This window comes from Pseudopipra pipra, chromosome Z, assembly GCF_036250125.1.
Source record: "Pseudopipra pipra isolate bDixPip1 chromosome Z, bDixPip1.hap1, whole genome shotgun sequence".
Taxonomy (NCBI): domain Eukaryota; kingdom Metazoa; phylum Chordata; class Aves; order Passeriformes; family Pipridae; genus Pseudopipra; species Pseudopipra pipra.
In genome coordinates, this window is record NC_087581.1 from 7440689 (window position 1) to 7460099 (window position 19411).

Consider the following 19411-nt stretch of genomic DNA (forward strand, 5'->3'; position numbering starts at 1 on the left):
ATCCCCCCAAAAATTCAGTATCAGCTCCTCTCTCTCCACAGTGTTGATGTGTCATATCACATATGTACAAGTATGTGCACCATATACATACTAGATATATATTTCTGTAAAAACAAACTGCAGATACAAGTTATTAAAACCAACGAAAATTGCTGAACAAGTGGTTTGAATCTGGGCAGCCTGCTCCAATGTTTGCTGGCCTTCAAGCTGAAAAGCTTCTCCTTGTATTCAGTCTGAACCCCAGTTGTTTCCATTTATATCCCATCTCTCATTCTACCACTGTGCAAGACTATGAATCCTAGAATGTCTCAAGTTAGAAGGGACCCATAAGGACCATACCACTTTCACCAGTTGAACTTCAGTGCCCTTGATATTTAGCCAAGCATCTTTACTGTTCTAAAAGGGAGGAGCTGCATCTAACATCTAAGAGGGGTTGCTGTCTTTGGCGACTTCATAGGCAACAGATTTTTCCCGTTTTGACAACATGACCTACAAACTTGATTGTGTTCTGACCATGTAAAGGTGAAATTAGATGACTTTTCTAAAGACAGGTCTCTACCGACCCTTTAAAATCATTCCCTAGAAGGATTTCCAGAAATTGTAAAGCCTAGTCATTGTGTCTCTTCTGACATGGCTGAACAGATGCCAGAAGGATTATTGTGTTACTGAGCTTTTAAAAATATTTATAAGAGAATTTTTGCTACTGGATTTTTTTAATTCAGTGCAAGAGCGACTTCTTTTTTTAGGGGTGACTCATATTTTTCCCCATCTCTTCAAACTAAGATTCCTGTTCTGATTATCAATAAACATCATGCCTTTCTCAGGTCTTCAATTTGTCTATTCAAAGGCATTTTCATAAACATATTTTCAAGCAATAATTCTCTCCTCCTATTTCACTAATTAATACACAAGCTTATTTTCCCATCTCCTAACCAAGGGTGAATCAAGACCTCAGACAGATCGTTGGGCAGGGGCCCCAGAAGACAGAACTAGATCAAGATTTAGTCAATCTGTGATATGATTCAAGTCCCTCAGACTGAATGTAACTCTTCTGAGGAACTGCAGGTGGGTTTTCACTGAGATCTCTAGGATTCAGGATACTCTTTTGAAAACCATTAATGGTGGATGCTCTGCTGGCAAACCACAGGAATCTATCAGCAGCTATACTATAACATGATGGTGTCTCATTCCCATTGATGTTGTCGAAAAAAGAAGCCAGATGATCGTTTCCTTGTCCATTGTGGGTAGTTGAAAACACGGAGGTCTTACATTAACACTGAAAGGACCACAGATGTTACAGCTGGTTGGATCTAGAAGAGATATTATCTTCCAGTTTAAAACATAGCTGTACAACTCTTTCCCTTCCCCTCTTGCTACCCAGCATAGGTCAGTGCCAGTTCACAATATTAAGAGATGTTTTTCTTTCCTTTCCCTTCCCAGTGACTCACTGCATACGAGGAGGCTTTTTTTCCTTTGAGTTCACTTACAGTTCTGTTAGATGGTTTTCACACAGTCGCCTCCACAGAAAGTAAAATATTGGTTTGAAAATTGTGGCCAAAAACTGTTCATCATCACTTCTGGCTTCTGAACAGAAACTTCCAGACTGTCCCACCAGAGAAGTTTCAGGTCTTTTTATCGAGTTGCCCCAAACTACCCATAATGAGGTATCAGGTGTTAACAACATGGAGGGAAGAGGTGGTTAGTTGTCCATCTAAGTAATGGTCAGCAAGAGCAAGATGGGGAGATTCTGTGCATTGATGCATCAAGAATGGATTTATTTCAGGCAGTTTCTGGGACATGAGAGAACTTACAAAAATAGTCACTAGTACAGTTCACAGTATACCTTCTTGGTAGGATTTCCTGGTTTGTTTGGGTGTTTTGGGGTTTGGGTTTTTTTCTTTGATGAGTCCAGGAGGAATTTTCTTCACTGCAACAAAATATTTTCAAAAGAAAAGGTCACCTTTTATGACACTTGTCTCTTATAGACCAAGAAGGATGACTGGCAATTTCAGTAGCTGCAGTGTTCATACATGGCTTCCGTATCAAAAGTCACAAATTAGGTAGGATCCAAGAGAGAACCTGGGAGAAAAGAAATTAGATTAAGATGAGAAATAGATTGTGACATGGCTGGTGGGAGCTTCAGTAATTATTTTCACTTGTTTATATTGGAAACTCCAACAAAACAAATGTAAAAATAGCATTTAATGTGTAAAACCTACATTAAACTAATTCCATTAAACAATTTCCATTGGAGAAGAACATCTCCTCAAAAGTTCACCTGCTTTTTCCAAACATGTACTTTCCCCATAAATGTTGTATTGACATATCATGCCATCAAATGTTTGCAAGAAGACTCAGAAAGCAAGTCAAGAAGAGCTCCATTCATTTCTGAAAGCAGTTAGGAAATTGCTTCAGTTCTACTCATCATTCAAAAAGGAAACAAATACTATTTACTCATCTATGCGTAATTCGTCACTGGCTACTTTGTTCCTTGTGAGAAAAATAATCATCATCACCTGGGCTGGAACATTATATTTCTTACAGAAGAACCACAGCAGACATGCGTGTGTATTGGTCCAGTATTTGATTAATGGGGACTCCAAAGAACGGCTGAAGTCTGAATCCTTCACTTCTTCCATCAATTTATTGGATAACTTCAACTTCTACTTATAAGAATGGGTAGACCACAGTCCATAGCATCAGACAAGCAATTGCTCATCCTTTAGACAAGTTCTGTTTACAGGAAAAAGAGTTTTTAATGTTAGCTCCATTCTTATGATGAGATCTGTTGCGGTTTTCTATATCAGATTTTTACTTCTTTTCATCCTTTTGGAAAAAGTTGATCCTGATCATGTGCCCAGATGTATGCATGAGCCAAAACCAACACCAAATCATAGAATTATTTAGGTTGGACCTTAAAGATCATCTCATTCCAACCCCCCTGCCATGGGCAAGGACACCTTCCACTAGACCTTATCCCCTTTATAGTAAAGAATTTCTTTCATATATCTGATCTGAATTTCCCCTCTTTCAGTTTGAACCTTAATCTGATCTGACCATGCAGTACTTTAGATTGTCAAAATTCTAATCTAATCTTGAATCCTAACCTTGTGTTTTCAATGTGAGTCATGACAGTAATTTTGCTATGAAAAATAACCTAACACCATATAGATTGCGAAAATGAAGACTCATAGGAAGAAAAGTCCTTCTTGGTCTTAAGGATCATATTCAGGGTCAGCATCTGTAGCACTCTACTTTCTTCAGAGAAGATACTACTTCTCTCTACCTCTCCAGACAGAGGTACTCTCTGGAGAGCGTCCAGCAGACAATGAACAAAAACAGAGACCAACTTCCCCGCACACTCCAGCTCACACTGACTCGATGTATGGAGGTAGTTTCATACACAGGAAGATGGGAAGGTGACATAAAGAAAATGCTTGTGTATTTCAAGCTACCTTCTGCATTGGGTGTTGTGACCTTTAGAGAAAGTTAATCATGCCATCTACTTTCACTCTTCATTTAATCTCCCCTTCCCATCTGTTCAGTTTCTCTCAGCTGGAAGCAAGATGAAGAACGAGTACCAGTCAGCTGTCTCAGTGGTCTGCAGCCCACACTTTGGGGCCATTTATTATAAGGCATTAACATCAATTGTCACCTCTATCATGACTGTTACCTCAATCCATGCCAGATTAGTAGGCAAGAACTGATTTTCTAAATATCTGAAATGCAAAATGAACAACAGACAGACAGACAGATATGCAGTATCAGAAGGGACTGTTCTCATCCTTCAGACCGAACTCTGAAATAACATATGCCAGATTCCTCAGCTCATGTGACAGGGTAAAACCTTCTGCTTGAGTCATACCATTCTTTTTAGAAAATCTCTCAATCAATATTTCATGTGATAGGTGCTCTACCGTACTGCTAAACAAGATGTTTCCAAAATAGTTCATTACCTTCACTATTTAAAAAATGCAGACTCAATGTCTTATTTCCACTTCAGATTTGTCAAATATCTGCTTCCATCTAGAAGAAATCATCAAGCTCTTCTTTTTTTTACCTATTCTAAACCCCCCATATGTTTTATTAGGTATTATTTATAGCCTATGGTCAGAAGACTTTAACCTTCTCTTCAATAAACTATGGCCACTCCCATTACTCTTTCAGACCTAGAATTATTCTTCTAGTCCAGAATAATTATTAAAACTTATTTGTTTAGTAGAGAAATCACTAGAACAGAAAATGCAGAATTCCAGTAAAAAACTTTCCTGAGCCATGCTGAGAGGTAACATTACCTTGTCCTGGGACTTTGAGTATTTCAGCACAATCCTGAGAGCTCATGAATTTGGCTGTTATCACAACACTCATCTTCTCTTGAGAAGCACTGTTTTCTAATGAAGATTTCCTCTTTTTATGAGTGACCCACTTGCTTTTTCCTGTGGATACTTAAATTTGCATTTGATTGGATTAAAATGGAACTCTCTACCTGAGTCCAGCCCATGCAGTGACCCACGTCAACATGACTTACCTCTGTCATTATTTCACTGTTTTTATATGATAGGCCAATTTTACCAGTAATTACTTCAAATGTCTTCCAGGTAATATTAGAGAAGCTGAATAGCACAGAGATTTCAGCACACTGGTGAAGGAACCTACTAGAATCTCTGCAAATTTTGTTTATCATAATTCACGATTTTTTTTAGTGTTCTCATTTCTGGGCTAATTTCACTTTTTGTAAAGAAGGAGTCTCTCAAATTCTCTAGTAAAGTTTAAGTACACTTTATGATAACTTACTTTATTCACTAAACTTGCAATTTCATGCAATCAGTTTCATTTGACAGATGCTATTTTCCATGAAACCATGATGATTGGTACTAATTGTATATCTTTAAATTCTTTGTCATATTATCTCATATCAAAGTTCTGATAATTTTTCTCAGACTTATGAAAATTTAACTAAGTTTACCAGGTCATCTAGTTTACATCCTTAAAAATTAATATCAGAATTTTTTTCCTGGAACACTTTGAAGGTTTTCTAATATTCCATAAATTTCTAAAATGAACATTAGTGGTTCAGCAAATTTCTGAGCCAATTCTTCGAATATTCTGAGTTTTCAATTATCTCATCCTGCAGATGTGAAATATTTTATAGTAGTTGTTTAGCATAGTCGTCAGTTACTGACTGTTCATACATTAAAAAAATAAATGGATGGATGGATAGGATGGATAACTGGATAGACAGATCCCTCTTGGACATGATTAAACATCAGGGGAAGGTTAAATATTCCAAAAAGTCATCCAACCCTATTAGACACCGGAAAACAGCTGAAGTGCTATGCCCTTGATCTGCAGACGTACTCCTTTATTGAGTATTCCAGTACCCATAAATCACCTTACAATACAATACCTTCCAATGCACATATACATTATAGAGCTACTTACATACAGATTGTATCCTGAAATTCTCTACAGCACTAAAAAATTGCAAGACAGCAGCTAGTACATTGTGTAAAGAACACAGCAAGGTAAAGACCTTGCAAGGCAATTAAAGCAAAACCTCCTTTCTCTGATAAGACTAATAAACACAGAGAAAAGCAAACTGAGCAGTTGTAAGGCTGAAATGGACTGAAGTAGCAGGGAAGTTCTGAGGAGTGGGTGGCCAGGTCCTGATGGGGGAGAAGGACAGGAGCTCCTACCCAGCATCATTCTCACAGAAACACTGCTCTGGTGTGAGCACCTTATTACTGCCTTCACAGCCAAAAATGCCTCCCTGCTGTTCCTAGATCTCACCCATCACTGATCAGTAACAAAAACAAGGAAGCCATGCACTAAAAGGACAGCTATATTAATAATCAATTATATCAATAACTAATTCATTAATTACTCACTCGAATGCTTGAGGGAAGGACAGGAGAGCAAGGATTTGATCTAATCAATTGTCAGTGCTTTCTGTAGCTTCTTCCATTTTAGTATGCTCTCAGACACATGGTGTGCCTCATAAGGCTGTCCTGTGTAGGGCTGGGAGCTGGGCTCAGTGATCCTTGTGGGTCCCTTTCAGCTCAGGGTATTCTATGATTTTATGGCTCTAGTCTGGCCAAGGTTTCTTCTTATAGCCTGGGTAGAAGCATTTTGGACACAAGGGAAGCAAGAGACATGGACTTGTCCAGTGCTAGTGCCCAGGCCACTTGCATGGCATTTCTTCTCTTTCACTCTATTGGAATATGCCTTCCACAGACTGAGCACCAGACTCTTGCTCTTCTGTTATTCTTATTTCCCTCCAGTAAGAAAAATATGGGTTGAATGTCAGGAGGAAAACATTCAGAAGAATGAAATTCTCTCCTTAGCTAATGACTTTTGTAATTGAATAAACAAGAAATACCAAGAAAGATCTTTCATGGCAGTCAGACAAATACTCTGACAGCCAGAACCAGAACAAACAAACAAAAAAAACCTAAATCTGGCCTAAAAAAGCTAGTAAGCACCAATCCCTACTTGTCTCTGTTGCAATCTCTCACAAACTGCATCTCTGAGATGGTAGAAAGTATCTGGAACATAGATTAAAACACTCTTCTTAGCTTTAAGACAAGTTAAACATTTGGGTTTTTGAGGTCCTTCTTCTCCTTTCCATTGCCTGAAGGCAGCCTAGTTACATGAATGGACCTGCTGTAGGACCATCTGCCCTGAGTTCAGGGGTTTGGATTAAAAGCTTGCATCTGCACCTCATTCGTGGTCGTGACTCCTGATTTAGGGGATGCTCAGCATAGTTACCAAGCATTGAGCTCCATCCAGAGGAAACCTTCAACTGAAGAGAGACAATATATTATTCCAGCCTGGTAACAGATCATCAAAAGGCTGTTTTGCACGTTAACCACTAATTCCTCTTGCTGGATGCAAAGAGAAACAGAAAACTCAGAAAAACCAATTAAGGATTCACAGGAACATAATGATGGGCTTGTTCAGGATTGCACTTAGTGCACAAAATAATTCATGGACACGCAAAGACAATACTCACTGTGAACTAAAAGGTTACAATTCCAAAATAGTCTTCAAATGTACTCTGAGGTAGACTGTGCATTCCCTCCTTTATCATCTCAGATGATTAGAACAGAAAAACAGCCCTTAAGTAATATCTTACATAAAGCCATTGGTGATCATGCTGACGTCATGAGAAAGGCATAAAGCTCCCTCTGCAAGCTTCACCAACAGAACTTCCTATGGAGGAAAGGGGGACAAAATAAAACAATTTGAAGATGCTACCCCAGTTTCTGTCTGCTAATAGTTTATATAGTCCTGCAGGAAAAGAGCAGGCCAGGAGAAGTCATGCACTTCAACATCACTACCTTCCTGGATGAAGTTGTGCAGAATCAGAAAGTTTAGATGCCCTCAGTTGCCATCCTAGCAGCTTTCTCCCTCCTTTGCTGCTTTAATAAATCATTTATTAGGACAGCCTTTTTAGATAATCCCTGGGGCTGGGGGAGGGGTTAGGGGGGACAAGGAAGAAAAGAAAAAACACCAACATCCCCCCCATAAAATAGATTTATCACAAAATGCTGTCCTCCTACCAACCATCTTCAGATCAGAACATATATTTCTCTGATTATTAATTAATTGATGCACAGAAAGAGCTTCAAGCTTTTTAACCTCTCCCTTTCTTTTTTGTCCTTCAAGAGTGTAGATGACAATGCAGGGGTGGTGTTAAAAACACATAGCAGGTGCAGTACTACCATTATGCTTTGAGCCCATGGGCTCAAACATTAAAGCCATTTAGGAAACAAGTATTTAAGTTGTTCTCCCAGTACATACATTCTGTTCCCAATCATACATGTTTAAATCTCTCACAGCACCATTAACCCTGCTGACATAGATGAGAAGAAACCTAGATGCTTAACTGGCAATAGTGCCAATATAACAACAAAAAAAGTCAAATCTGCCAGTAAGTATTTGACCTGAGAAAAGAAAGGAATATGCCCATTATCTGCCTATCCCTTATAATTGTGCCATCTCAACTCTCAGAATAAGCCATCCTCTCTTTGGAGTTAGTTAATCTAAATACCTTCAATGATATGAAGTACAACTCCACATAAATAACAGGAAGCAAGAGAGTTGGATGGACCAGCAACTTCTGAGCGTATCAGGCCCCCTAAAAATTAAAACAGTGAAAAGAAGCTAGAGGAGTTAGCTCCGTCTCTAGAATGTGCTCACAAGGAAAGTGCACAGTTATTAGCATTTGCCCTTCTCCTTCTCTTTCACCAGGCCTCCCATCTCATCTCCTCTATCAGGAGGAGATTTTTATATTGCATCAGTGGATATCAGAACAACCAAGGAGAAAAATTCTGGTCCAAATCTGCAGGCAACTAATACCAAAATCAGAGTACAACTCCCAGCTTCATTATCTGGTCTAAATGAAATATAGTGAGCAAATGCACTTCTGATCTCTCTTATTAGTCCCATTTGTTAAAATGCGGCATTATTTACAGCTTTGCACAGAATGAGGAAATGGGTTAGAATTCCATTTCAAAAGCAAAGTGATGATAAAAACTAGTGTAGCTTTGTGAGCTTATCTCACAGCAAGGTTCTTGCAGAGGTATGACTATATGAGCATCTCAGCACCAGGGCTTGTCATCCCACTAAGGTCTAGTCATGGCAAAAGTAAACAAATAGTCTGTCATACTAGGCAACATTTCTGGAGGGGGTTGCATACATTAGGAGTTTGATTAACATCACTTTGGGGAGTGCCTCACCCAAGCACTAGGCAGTTAACAACATCTTACCTTGAGATATCACTCCTAGTTATGGAACCAGGTAAATCCTACAATAGAGGTACCTTGATTTAAGCTAAGGTGCCTGCCTTCATTGCAGCCAGCACTGGTCCCTGATACACAGCCAAGTGGGACTTGATTCATTTGAGCACAGCTAAGAGTACCCTGAAAAAAGAGAGAAATATTGTTCTACACTCTATTGACTAGATCTCCACTGATTATTGTAGGGTCCTAAGGTGTTCTGTTCACAAGTGGATGAACATGTAGGCACAATCTAGTCAGTAGGAGGGATGTTAAAACAGGAGTAGTTACAAGAGTAGAAATTAAAGTTCCCAGGCAAGATAGGTTCTCTAAAGACATGATCTAAGCAATTATTCAGCTGCAGCCAACTCGGTTTTGGTATTTGATCACTACATATATATTAGTGCAGTAAACATACCTGGCACTTTCCCCTAGAACTGGGAACAGCTGGCACAAAATGGCCCACACCCAAATTATTAAATTTTCTCACTTAGAGTATCATGGCCACATCCAAGTTAACTTCTGAAAACAGCCTCTGTTCTGTGCTAATACTCAGGCTTTGTCTAGGAATTCTTTGGAGTTAAGCGCAAGTCAAAAAATTCAGCAGTACAGATTATTAGGTTCCCGTTTCTCTGAACTTCCTAGGCACAGTTTTAGTCTACTGATGCAGCTGATGTCTGTTGGTCACGAATATTAGCAATCCAAACATGATCTTAAAAAGAAATGGCTTTCACTACATCCTATATTCAGATATGAGGTATCCAGACAACATATTTAAAGCTGGAGATCAACTAAAGCACTCTCAAGGGAGTCTGAATGAACTGGGTGAAATCAGGAGGTGTTTAGTTTATTCTTTCACTGAAATTGAATCATAGGACTTTGTTGACTAATAGATTATTCAACTAGTCAGATGCGAACTGGGAACATTACCAGGCACTTACTGGCTAATAAGTGATTGCAAGAGCACATCCACTGCTATTGAATAATACCCCAGCTCATTACTCTCCAGTTTTCTGCCTAGGAATTGATGATTGCTGTGAGGCTTGAGCAGTACTTTTTATGACATCTTCTGAGCTGTCGTGTTGGTACCCCCTCATCCAGGTGGTTGGCAGGAAAACTGCGTGGACAGCCAGTTACTTGGAGCCTTGGCTTCAAGAGGGGAGGACAAAGAGGGATATCTGTTTATTCCATGTGCCTCCCTTGTAAAACCACATGTGCCATACTCAGTACACCTGAGCTATCTCACTTGGAGTCTAAGACCTGTCATGAAGTTACATTATTAGCCAAGGGCACAGCTGGAATCCAGGAGTGAGAAGGTGCCCTTCCATATGCAGCTCTGTCATTTTCGAATGGAAGCCACCCTGTGAGACTTGTTTTCAAGGCGGAACTGGACCAGGGAGGAGGTGCTGCTGAATGCATTCACAGTACAGCCCAAGGCTGTAAGCCAGGCCTGGTGCTGTTGTCAGGAGCAGGTGTATACCTGGCAGCAAACGCTCAGCATTAGCTTTTTGAGGGGCTCAGAAACTGTCTCTTCATTTCAGGCTGTCTGTTGAGAGACACTAGGTTCCTAGGACTGGTTTGTGCTGCCAGAGCCTTGCAGGGGTGGGTAAGCAGATGGCTTTGTCTGGAGTGCAGGCTGGTCCGGGCTAGTCTCACCCAGCGTTTGTGCTCAGAAATGTTGCTGGCACACAGGGACGTTTCTGGCAAAGATAGCAGAGGCAATTCTTGTACAGAGTGATGACCCCCTGCCTCACTAATGTCTCAGACCCATGGTCACTCCAGCTACAGTCATACACAGAACGAACAAATTAGGTTTTTTTTTAGATCTAACATTAAAAAAAAAAAATCAACCCACACCAAAAACCCTTCTCGAGCTAAATTCATTAGAGCCATTGCATCCTCTGTGTTTCTGACCTATCTTGACTTGTCAGATTGCCAGAGAACTAGTCTTCCATTGAGACAAAGAATGTCATTTTAAGTGGCCCATAGATACAACATTCAGTCACTGTAGTTTCTACTGCTGGATATGCTCTGTGGTTGATTGGATGATTTGCTGGTAAAGTAGGAAACTACTTAGGGAAACCATGTTAGGAAGGTACTAGTGTTCATCTCTCTCAACTGCAGAGTCAACATAAAGTCTGAAGAAATTGCCAGTTATTAAAGGTCTTTATATTGCTTAGCTGGCCAACAATCAAACTATTCATGCCAATATCATAATGGAGAACTTATTAAATTCACATTTTACTTATATTGTCATAATAAGGAAGTTACAGTAGGTATATCAGATTCCCCTCCTCGTTAAGATTGGAAGGCAAAGGAAAATTTATGCTGGCAAGTTAAGAAGGGTCTAGAGGCTTACCCCAATCATGATAGAGGGAAAGAGAGTAAGACAGAGTGCCTTGAGACCATGTGTTACATCTGCTGACTCCCAGCTCAAAGGTGACCCAAATTTTGTGTGTGCTGGTTCAGTGCCACCAACATTTGGATCCCTGTGCTTCACATAGTCTTGTGTTCAAACTAGCACTCAGACCAGGCACTGTGTCCTGGGACACTGATCTGTAACAACCCCTCCTATCCTTTGTCCCACATTGGCAACCATCCTCTCCTCACTCTCCTGACCACCCGCCCACCCTCCTACCTGCTCATTTCTCCCTCTCAGAGCCCTCACCCCCCTCCCCATGTTCATTCTCAGTGGTCGTTGCATGTACGTGCCTTGGCACCCTTCAGCTCATTAAGCCCCCTGCCTTGCCTCATGTTTTGACAGGTTTTGTGAGTTTTGACAATCCTGCCAGTGCCCAAGCTGCTATCCAGGCCATGAATGGATTCCAGATTGGCATGAAGAGGCTGAAGGTGCAGCTGAAGAGGCCAAAGGATGCTAATCGTCCCTACTGAAGAATTGTGGGAACCATTGGATACAAAGCACTAGCACAGGTAACTGCATGGGGAAAGGGGTGTCAGCTACAGTTGTAGCGTCTCTCTGTGTTGTAGACCCTCAGAAATATACAGTTCTGTGACTCTCTAGCTTCTGCCTTTTTCACTCTGGCTAGAGCCACTCTGCACAGACACACACCCACACATAAACTAGGGACTGTTTGTGTGTGTATGTCTGTAGAAAAAGAGGTGGAAGGATGCTTAACGAGGGATGAGCCAAGTTACTCACCCCAGCGGCATCCTGCATCTCTAGAAAGTGTTTCTGGTCACTAGAGGAGAGTCAGCAACTGTGCTAATTCTCCTTGCTCAGCCAAAGAGAGCATTTTTAGTGCCTGAAGAAAATCTGCAGTTGAGAGGTGGGACTGGGCTGCGGTTTAATCCCAGGTGACTGGACTGGGACAGTGTCTGTCTCAATAGCTCTGTGTTGCAAACGTTTCAAAGCATTCTTCATTCTTCATGCGGTAAAGTCTGTATCCAATTTCATCCCAGCATAATAACTTAATGTAAATATGTCTCCCTAACAACCAAATAACTCGTAATTTATTTCTTCCCAAACTCAAGAAATTAATAGAGGGATCCATGTTCACTTCTTCCTGAGTTGTTTTAAATTTCTGTGTGTAGATAAAACCCAACCAAAGCCAAGGAAGTTTAGCTCAAGCGAGGACCTAGGGTCTCACTGTTAGACTCATGTACTATGTGTTGCTGGAAAGAAGCCAGCTTGATGCTCCAAGGGAACTTATAATACATGTAACAGCATCAAAAGTATCAGAAGCAGCAGGTTGGAATCCCAACCTATCACCAATAACAAAAATGGAGATATTTCCAAAAATGGAAATATTTTCCACCACTGGCTGGCTCTTCCATTAGATAATTCTTTGAGAAACAGAAATATTGACCCCTAATTTTTTTGTTTGCAGAGACAGGAAGTCTCCCTATTGTTAAGACAGTTCCACACCAGATAAACGCAGGACCTAGGAAGGCCCTAAGCTGTAGCAAGCAATTTGTATTCCTGAATTAGTGATAAAGAGATGGGTTAGGTGACCTTTCTATGCCATTTTAGCTGTAATGTCTAAGATTCCGTGATTTTGATTCAGGCCCTTTTTGACTCATCTAAGACAGGCAGGAAATCCCTATCTTCAACTTTCCCAAAGAAAAATGGAGTGGTTTAATTTTTCACTGGTATCTCTAATATCTTTGAAAAATGTATTTTTCCAGTCTTCAGAGCAGTACCCTGTTCCCAAGGAATTAAGGAATGGGATCAAAATGTTTTTGAAAGAGGTGCTGCACTGAAGACAACGTAAAAGAGATTAAGAAACCTTCCAATAAACATATCAGGTGCACGTGCAAGAAACAGGTCCGTAGTTTAGACTCTCCTTTATATGTGACCATATGAAGATAACTGTCAATGCATTTTCCCTCTTCGAATACCTCTTTTCTTTTCCTTGCTTATGAAAAGGCCTCTTGGAAGCTTGAAACCAAAATATGTTTCCATATCCAAACGCTTTTTGCTTCATCACACTGGCTTTGTACTGCAGGCTTTGCTGGGGGAGAGCGGGAGATGCATGCATGCGATTTTGTTAAAGCAAGGACTGTCTTTGTCAGGAAGGTTTTCAGTAGCACCTGCAAAGGGATCAAGGAACACAAAAGTGTCCCTAGTTAGGCACCAAGAAATAGTTTTATATCATAGCATAGCTGTGATCACTGAGGATATGGTTGTTTCTTAAGTGTGTAAGAAGATACAGGGCTGTGGACACCCGTGCTGTTAAAGATTTATCAGCCTAAGTCTATGGTATTCTTATTATCATGGATCATTATGAAGTGCTCTTCTTCTACACGATCAGGCTGATGCTGAGGTCTCAGCTTGTTTTCCTGTAAAAGGATAACTCACTAGTAGGACTGAGATTTGTTGTTTGCGTTATTTTTTTCCCCAACAAATTATATAAAAAGGTCTGAGTAGGTAAAATGGTAATAAAATTCCATATGTCTCCCTTAGAGAGTTTTTTCCCTTTCCTTTGCTTCTACAAAGCAGAAGAGTCTTGAAGTATTGCCTCTAAGTAGGAAGTCCTTTAGCCTTCCTGGCTTTTATTTTGGTTTTAATGCTTTGCAAAATCATTGAGTTGTTACCACCATGTCACTTCCATACTTGGCTTACAGGAGAGTTTTTTAGAGACCCTGCCAAAATGGAGTAAATGTGTCTCAGAGGTCCTTATTCTCTTGTATACTCACACCTTGGCGAGACCTTTGCAGGAGCTGTACCTGGCTTTTAGAAAAGGAGAAAAAAGTTTTGTGTATGTATTTTTGCATCTAACAAAGGGAATTGCCTGAGTGCTTGTGGCCCCAGGAGGACATTTCAGGAGCATATCCCAGGGAAGGATTTTGTTTAGCACAGGGAGCACCTTACTGCATTAGACTGGAGAGAACACCTGATGACAGCAAGGGTACCCAAAAGATCAGAAGGGCTTAAACCCAGCTCTTCCTTCAGCTCATCTGCTTTCCAGTGCTTGGAAACATCGATACCAGCACCTTACAAGCAGACAGTGCTCTTACTCATGGTGTTCACAAGTCAGCTTCCCACCAGGGCTGGGCAATAGCTGTCAGCACTTGCTAAGCACTCAGTTGCTAAGCCTGACTCAGAGATAGGTCAGTTGTTCCTGGCTCGGCACGGTGTTACTGTACCCCCACGGGGGTTTGATTTGCAACTTCCTTTAACTGATAGAAACACAATAACTCCAGTATGGTTTTTTATCTATCTTTACTTTCGCCGCAGCTCTTCAGGGTCTTTAATTCCAATTTGAAGCATGTGTATAACCATATTGACATCAGGGCAATTACTCATGTGCTTCAAGAAACTTTTTAATTGGGTTTTTTTTAAGGAAGGACCTCGTTTTATTGAATTCCTTTCAAAATAAGAAGATGCCAACAACAACAAAAACAACAAAAAGTTGCACCCAGTTTGATGTAATTCACCAGACTGCTTATTTCCTAACTTAGAGAGAAAGATCTTCACTCAATTTTAATTCTGGATGCACTTCTTTAAAAAAAAAAAAGTAAAAATCTCCCTTTTGGGACACAAGCAGTCTAGGCCACAGTGATTTGAACTCCTTTGTTTTCATTGCAAGTGCTCTAAAGTTGCTGTCAAACACTGAAAGGGTCTCTGTGATGTGGCAGATAAGCTGCAGCAAGCAAAGCTCTGAAGAATTTAGATGGCAAAATGTTTCCAAAATGGCTGCCTCTGTTCTCTTTTTTCTTTCTAATTAAAGAGGTGGTTGTGGGAAATCAAAAGGGAGGGTGGGAGGGGAGGGAGGGGGTAGAGAAAGGGTGGGCTGGGAGAAAGCAAAAGAGAGGAGGATCATTTGAGGCAACTCTGCCAGAATCAATATATTCTATTACCAATCCCCCCTCAGGACTAGGAGGCAAAGATTCAGAGGCATTTTGTGTGTCTTTCATATAGAAAATGCACAAAATAATTAAGAAAAAATCAACCTGAAATCCACAGCTCCCCTGGGTGGCCATTCCTAGGAGCCCTTCAGTACCCTGTGCTGTGAACAAAGTTTCAGGTACAACTTGCAGTGTCTGGGGCTGTGTGTGAGCCCCCTGCACAGCCAGTGCCAGGGAGCACTGCTGGGACAGGCAGAGAGGAGAGCTCTCCTCTGTTCCTCCCCATGGGAGCAGATGGGATCAGTTCAATTCCAGCCCTCTGCACTGGGTCTGGGAGCTCGTTGTGGTGCCCCATCCATGCTCAGTCAGTATTATCCACGGTAGGATAATGCTGCCCAGAAAACTGCATAGGTCACAGCTCTTTTTAAGGACATAACACAGAGCAGCCCAGAACCATCCAGCTGATAGATCAATAAAAGACATTACACACAAGAGCAGTGAAAATCCTGTCCATTCCCCTTCTGTGGCTTCATTACAGTGACTGATCATTAGCAAAGAGATGTTTTCCACCTTGGACAGATACTCTGCTGTTGAAGTTTTATTTAAAGCTAAAGGTGGAGGGACATTTGGGTGAGACTGACTGGGAACACTGGCATGAAACTGAGAGAGACAAAGTGAGTGTGAGTGAGACAGACTGAGTGAGGTAAAAGGGAAACAGAAGAGTGGAGATGAAAAAGGCCAACAATTTTCTTAGCTGTGCTCCTAAGAATAGTGACAAAGCATTAAACGAATGCAGTGTCAAGGCAACCCACTTCTCCAAAACGCCGGGGGAAATAACATAGGCCAAAGTTCAAACACAAAAAAAAACCAAAAAAAAGATGTTCACGTCCTCCTTCACAGCTTCTTGAACCTGTGTGGTTTATTGCAGAACTTGTGAAACTGGAAAACTTTGCGTTTTTCTCTTTCAGCTCCCCAATAAAAGAAAAAAACCAACCAAACAAACAAAAAAAAAAAATCAAAACCAAAACAAAACAAACAAACAAAAAAACCCCTTCATTTTATAGTAAGTAGACACTATCAGCCAAAAATAAAACAAATAAGCAAAATTCCAAATACCCATAAACAAACAGATGTGAATGGAAAATTTCTGGCTTCTCTTGTCATTTCAGATGACTTCAATGCAAAGTCTAATGAAAGTGTATTTTTTACTGATTTTTTTTGCTGCTTATGCCTCTCAGATAAGTTTCTATTACCTCCAGTGAGAGGCTATTCTGCAGCTGCATTGATCTCACTGTTTTCCATTAGACTGTTCATCTTGAGATTCATACCAAATATCTTTTATCAGGATAAAATCCCATTTCTTGTAGTTATGCCTCCTACAATCATGCTAACCAGCTCCTCTTCCACCTGCACAGATTATTGTTGTTTCCCTCCTTTAGTCATCACTTAGATCATTTAGGACTTGCTTACATTATGGAAATTTGCACTAGTATAATTGCATCAAAACAGTACTCCAGCACAAGCTTAATGTGACTGAATAAAGAGAGAAAAAAATCAGCACAGCTTAATTTAGGAAAGTCTGTTTAGGTACTGGAAAAACATCACCTCGGCCAATATTTTTTTCTAATCTTTGGATTACTTTTGTTTTTCATTTCCACTGACAACTGAGATAAAATTAAGCATCTCTCACTGTGTTTGCAACCCCAACTTTGTGTTGCTGTGCTTGTACTGAGAGAAAGGACATGAATTTTGGTGGGAGAGGCTGAAACAGAGCTCCTGAAGATGTTTGCAAAACTGACAAGGAAACTCTTTACTGGCTGATAGTTTTTAACCTGCCTGCCCATTTAAATTACTTGTAACTTTATTATGGTAAAATTCTCATGTCTGTTCTATAAACCACAGTTTCGATACCAGAGCATGCAAAATCCCATTTGCTAATTATTGTATTCTAAGATTGGCGTACAATATAATGCACTGATGGAAAACGACAATAATTAATTACTGAATTTACTCCAAAATTACAATCAGTAATTACTGCTCTGAGACTGAGTTCCATTCAGCAATATTTGGAACTTGTTCTTCCTCAAAGCAGGGCAGCTTTTCAGGAGTATTGCTGTGTTTGCATCTAAATGAGTCCATGTAGGTCACTAACGGATCCGCGCTATTTGTCATGGGACTGATAGAGCAGCACAATGCAATACCATAACACTTTCCCTCAGTTCAGAGCAGGAATTCTTCATTAAAACCCATGTCCCCCCCCTTTTTTTTTTTAATGTTAGATAATATAATTATTTCAGTACTAAATAATAGATGTGAAAGCAGCCTCCCATTTCTCATCCCACTGTGATGCTCTTGGTTCCTATGATCTGAAGTAAAATTTTGGAGTCTTGTGAGAACTTTTGCCAATGACTCAGCCAACAGAGAGCCTTCTGACTTGTCCGTGCTGTGAAAAGACCAGGAGCTTGTTATGATTGTGCCCTCTTCAAAGACTTCCAACAGCAAAACATGCAAAATTGTAGGGTTGACTGAAGGGTGGTAGCGTCAAATTCAACAACTTGACCAACAAGATTAGTATGGGAGCTCATGTGGACAATGTCACACAGATTATCTGAATAAGTCAGATTTTAGAGCCTCTTGAGCTCAGTGTGTGCTTCAATTGTGTTAGTTAATGGGCAGCTGCAGTAATCTGAAAACAGCAGCCTTTGAAGGAACCTTTTACTACATTCATTCAGCACAGAGATTTGCTAGGCCAGTGTACAAGGGACTGCAACTTGAAGAAAAGCTGGAAAATATAAGAAAAGGAAAGGGCGGGTGTTTTAAACAGCTATGATTTGAAATGAGGGTCAAAGAGATGGAAAAGCACAGGAGACACCCATAGCCAAAATGTTTGTTTCAGCAGCAGCAGCAGCAAACACTGGCAGAATGAATCTTCTGCTAAACAAAATATGTACAAAGAGAATGATAGAAGGGAAAGACCCACAGTGAAAGAGGCTTATGAAAATTCAGGATGAGTCTTAAAAAACCAAGCATGGTCATTTTCCTGCAAGACCATCAAATAAGGCTACTTGGGGAGAGAGCAAAGGGCAAGTCATTTGAAGCTCATTTTATGGAATCAGAAAGGTCTAGGGCTTTAGAGATGTTCCTCTCAGATGGCCCCACATTTGAAGGTCAATAGAGCTGTCTGTGGTGAGTTTAGTTAACGAAAACATGAGCATCATGAACATGCTTTTTTTTGTCCAGGTAGGGATAATGTGGACAGTATAGGACAAAGGCAGGCCGCAGCCCTCTGGCTCTAAGTAGAAGTGAACAGCAGAGAAGGTTAACACAGGAAACTGGAAACTCTCAATAAATTTAGAGTTACAAGTCAGCCTCAACATGTGGTTCACAGGACTGAGGTCACTTGTGCAGCCTTGATCAGTAAGCTGAAAATGATCCTATCTTTTTGTCACTGACCTTTGAGAGCTTCTGCAGAACCATGAATTGAAGCTGTATGGGGTAGTGTTTGGCACTTACACTGTAGAGATAAAGAAAAGGGAGGCTAAAAAAACTCCATGAAATTTACTCTGCAGGGGAAAACTGCTACAGGAGTTGGCAAGAATCTTAATAAGGGGTTGCAGAGTACTCCATCAATGTGAGCACCTTAAATTGATGTCCTTATGGTTTGGAAGGCATATACAATCAGCTGCACTAGGACACTGTTTCTCTTTCCCACGGTTATACCCAGTGATATATCAAATGCAATAATTGCATATTTGAATAATTCATGGGTACGGTAACTTTGGCCAGATACAAGTGAATATCAAAACTCTGGTCTCTGAAGTGTTTGATTCAGCTGTAGCAGAGAATTGAAGGTTTACGGTACAAACCCTGCTTCTCAAGTGTCTTTCATCCTGCCCTGTGACTGCAGTTAGAAAAAAAAAAAAAAAAGAGAGTTTTCATTTCAAACGGTTCGTTTTTCCACTTAGCTGAGCTTCATCCAACCTTTTTGAAATATTTGGTAGAAGGCTGAGCTGGAGGGAAAAGTAGAACAGCAGTTAAGTCATTCCCCAAGCAAGAAGCAGAGTAAATGAAAACTCAATGCTCTGTCTGGAAAGGTACTAACCACAACCATGATCGGGCTAAGTTCTCAGGCAGCGTCAATCACCAGCTTCTCTGAAGTCAGTGAAGTGACACTGATTTATAGCAGCCAAGGATTCAGGCCCACTATTACTTATTTAGCTCTAAATGTTCTCCCAGCAGAGATGTTTCAATTATTTGCAACTCTAGAGGGAGGCACAATGTCACCATTCTGGCCACTGTGGTCTTCTTAGAGCAGAGAGACT

The 19411-nt window shown here is 40.5% G+C and overlaps 1 protein-coding gene across 15 annotated transcripts in view; it reads left to right on the top strand.

Annotated features, from left to right (window-relative positions):
- CELF4 (CUGBP Elav-like family member 4) overlaps window positions 1-19411 on the top strand; it is a 701489-nt gene that overhangs the window by 665149 nt on the left and 16929 nt on the right. For all 15 annotated transcript variants that reach the window (XR_010427009.1, XR_010427010.1, XM_064643108.1 and 12 more), the window contains one exon: window positions 11545-11711. Coding sequence is in view for 13 of the 15 variants with exons in the window: in XM_064643108.1 (XP_064499178.1) it covers window positions 11545-11672 (128 nt within the window). In the remaining 2 variants the exon portion in view is untranslated. The remainder of the gene's footprint in view (window positions 1-11544; window positions 11712-19411) is intronic.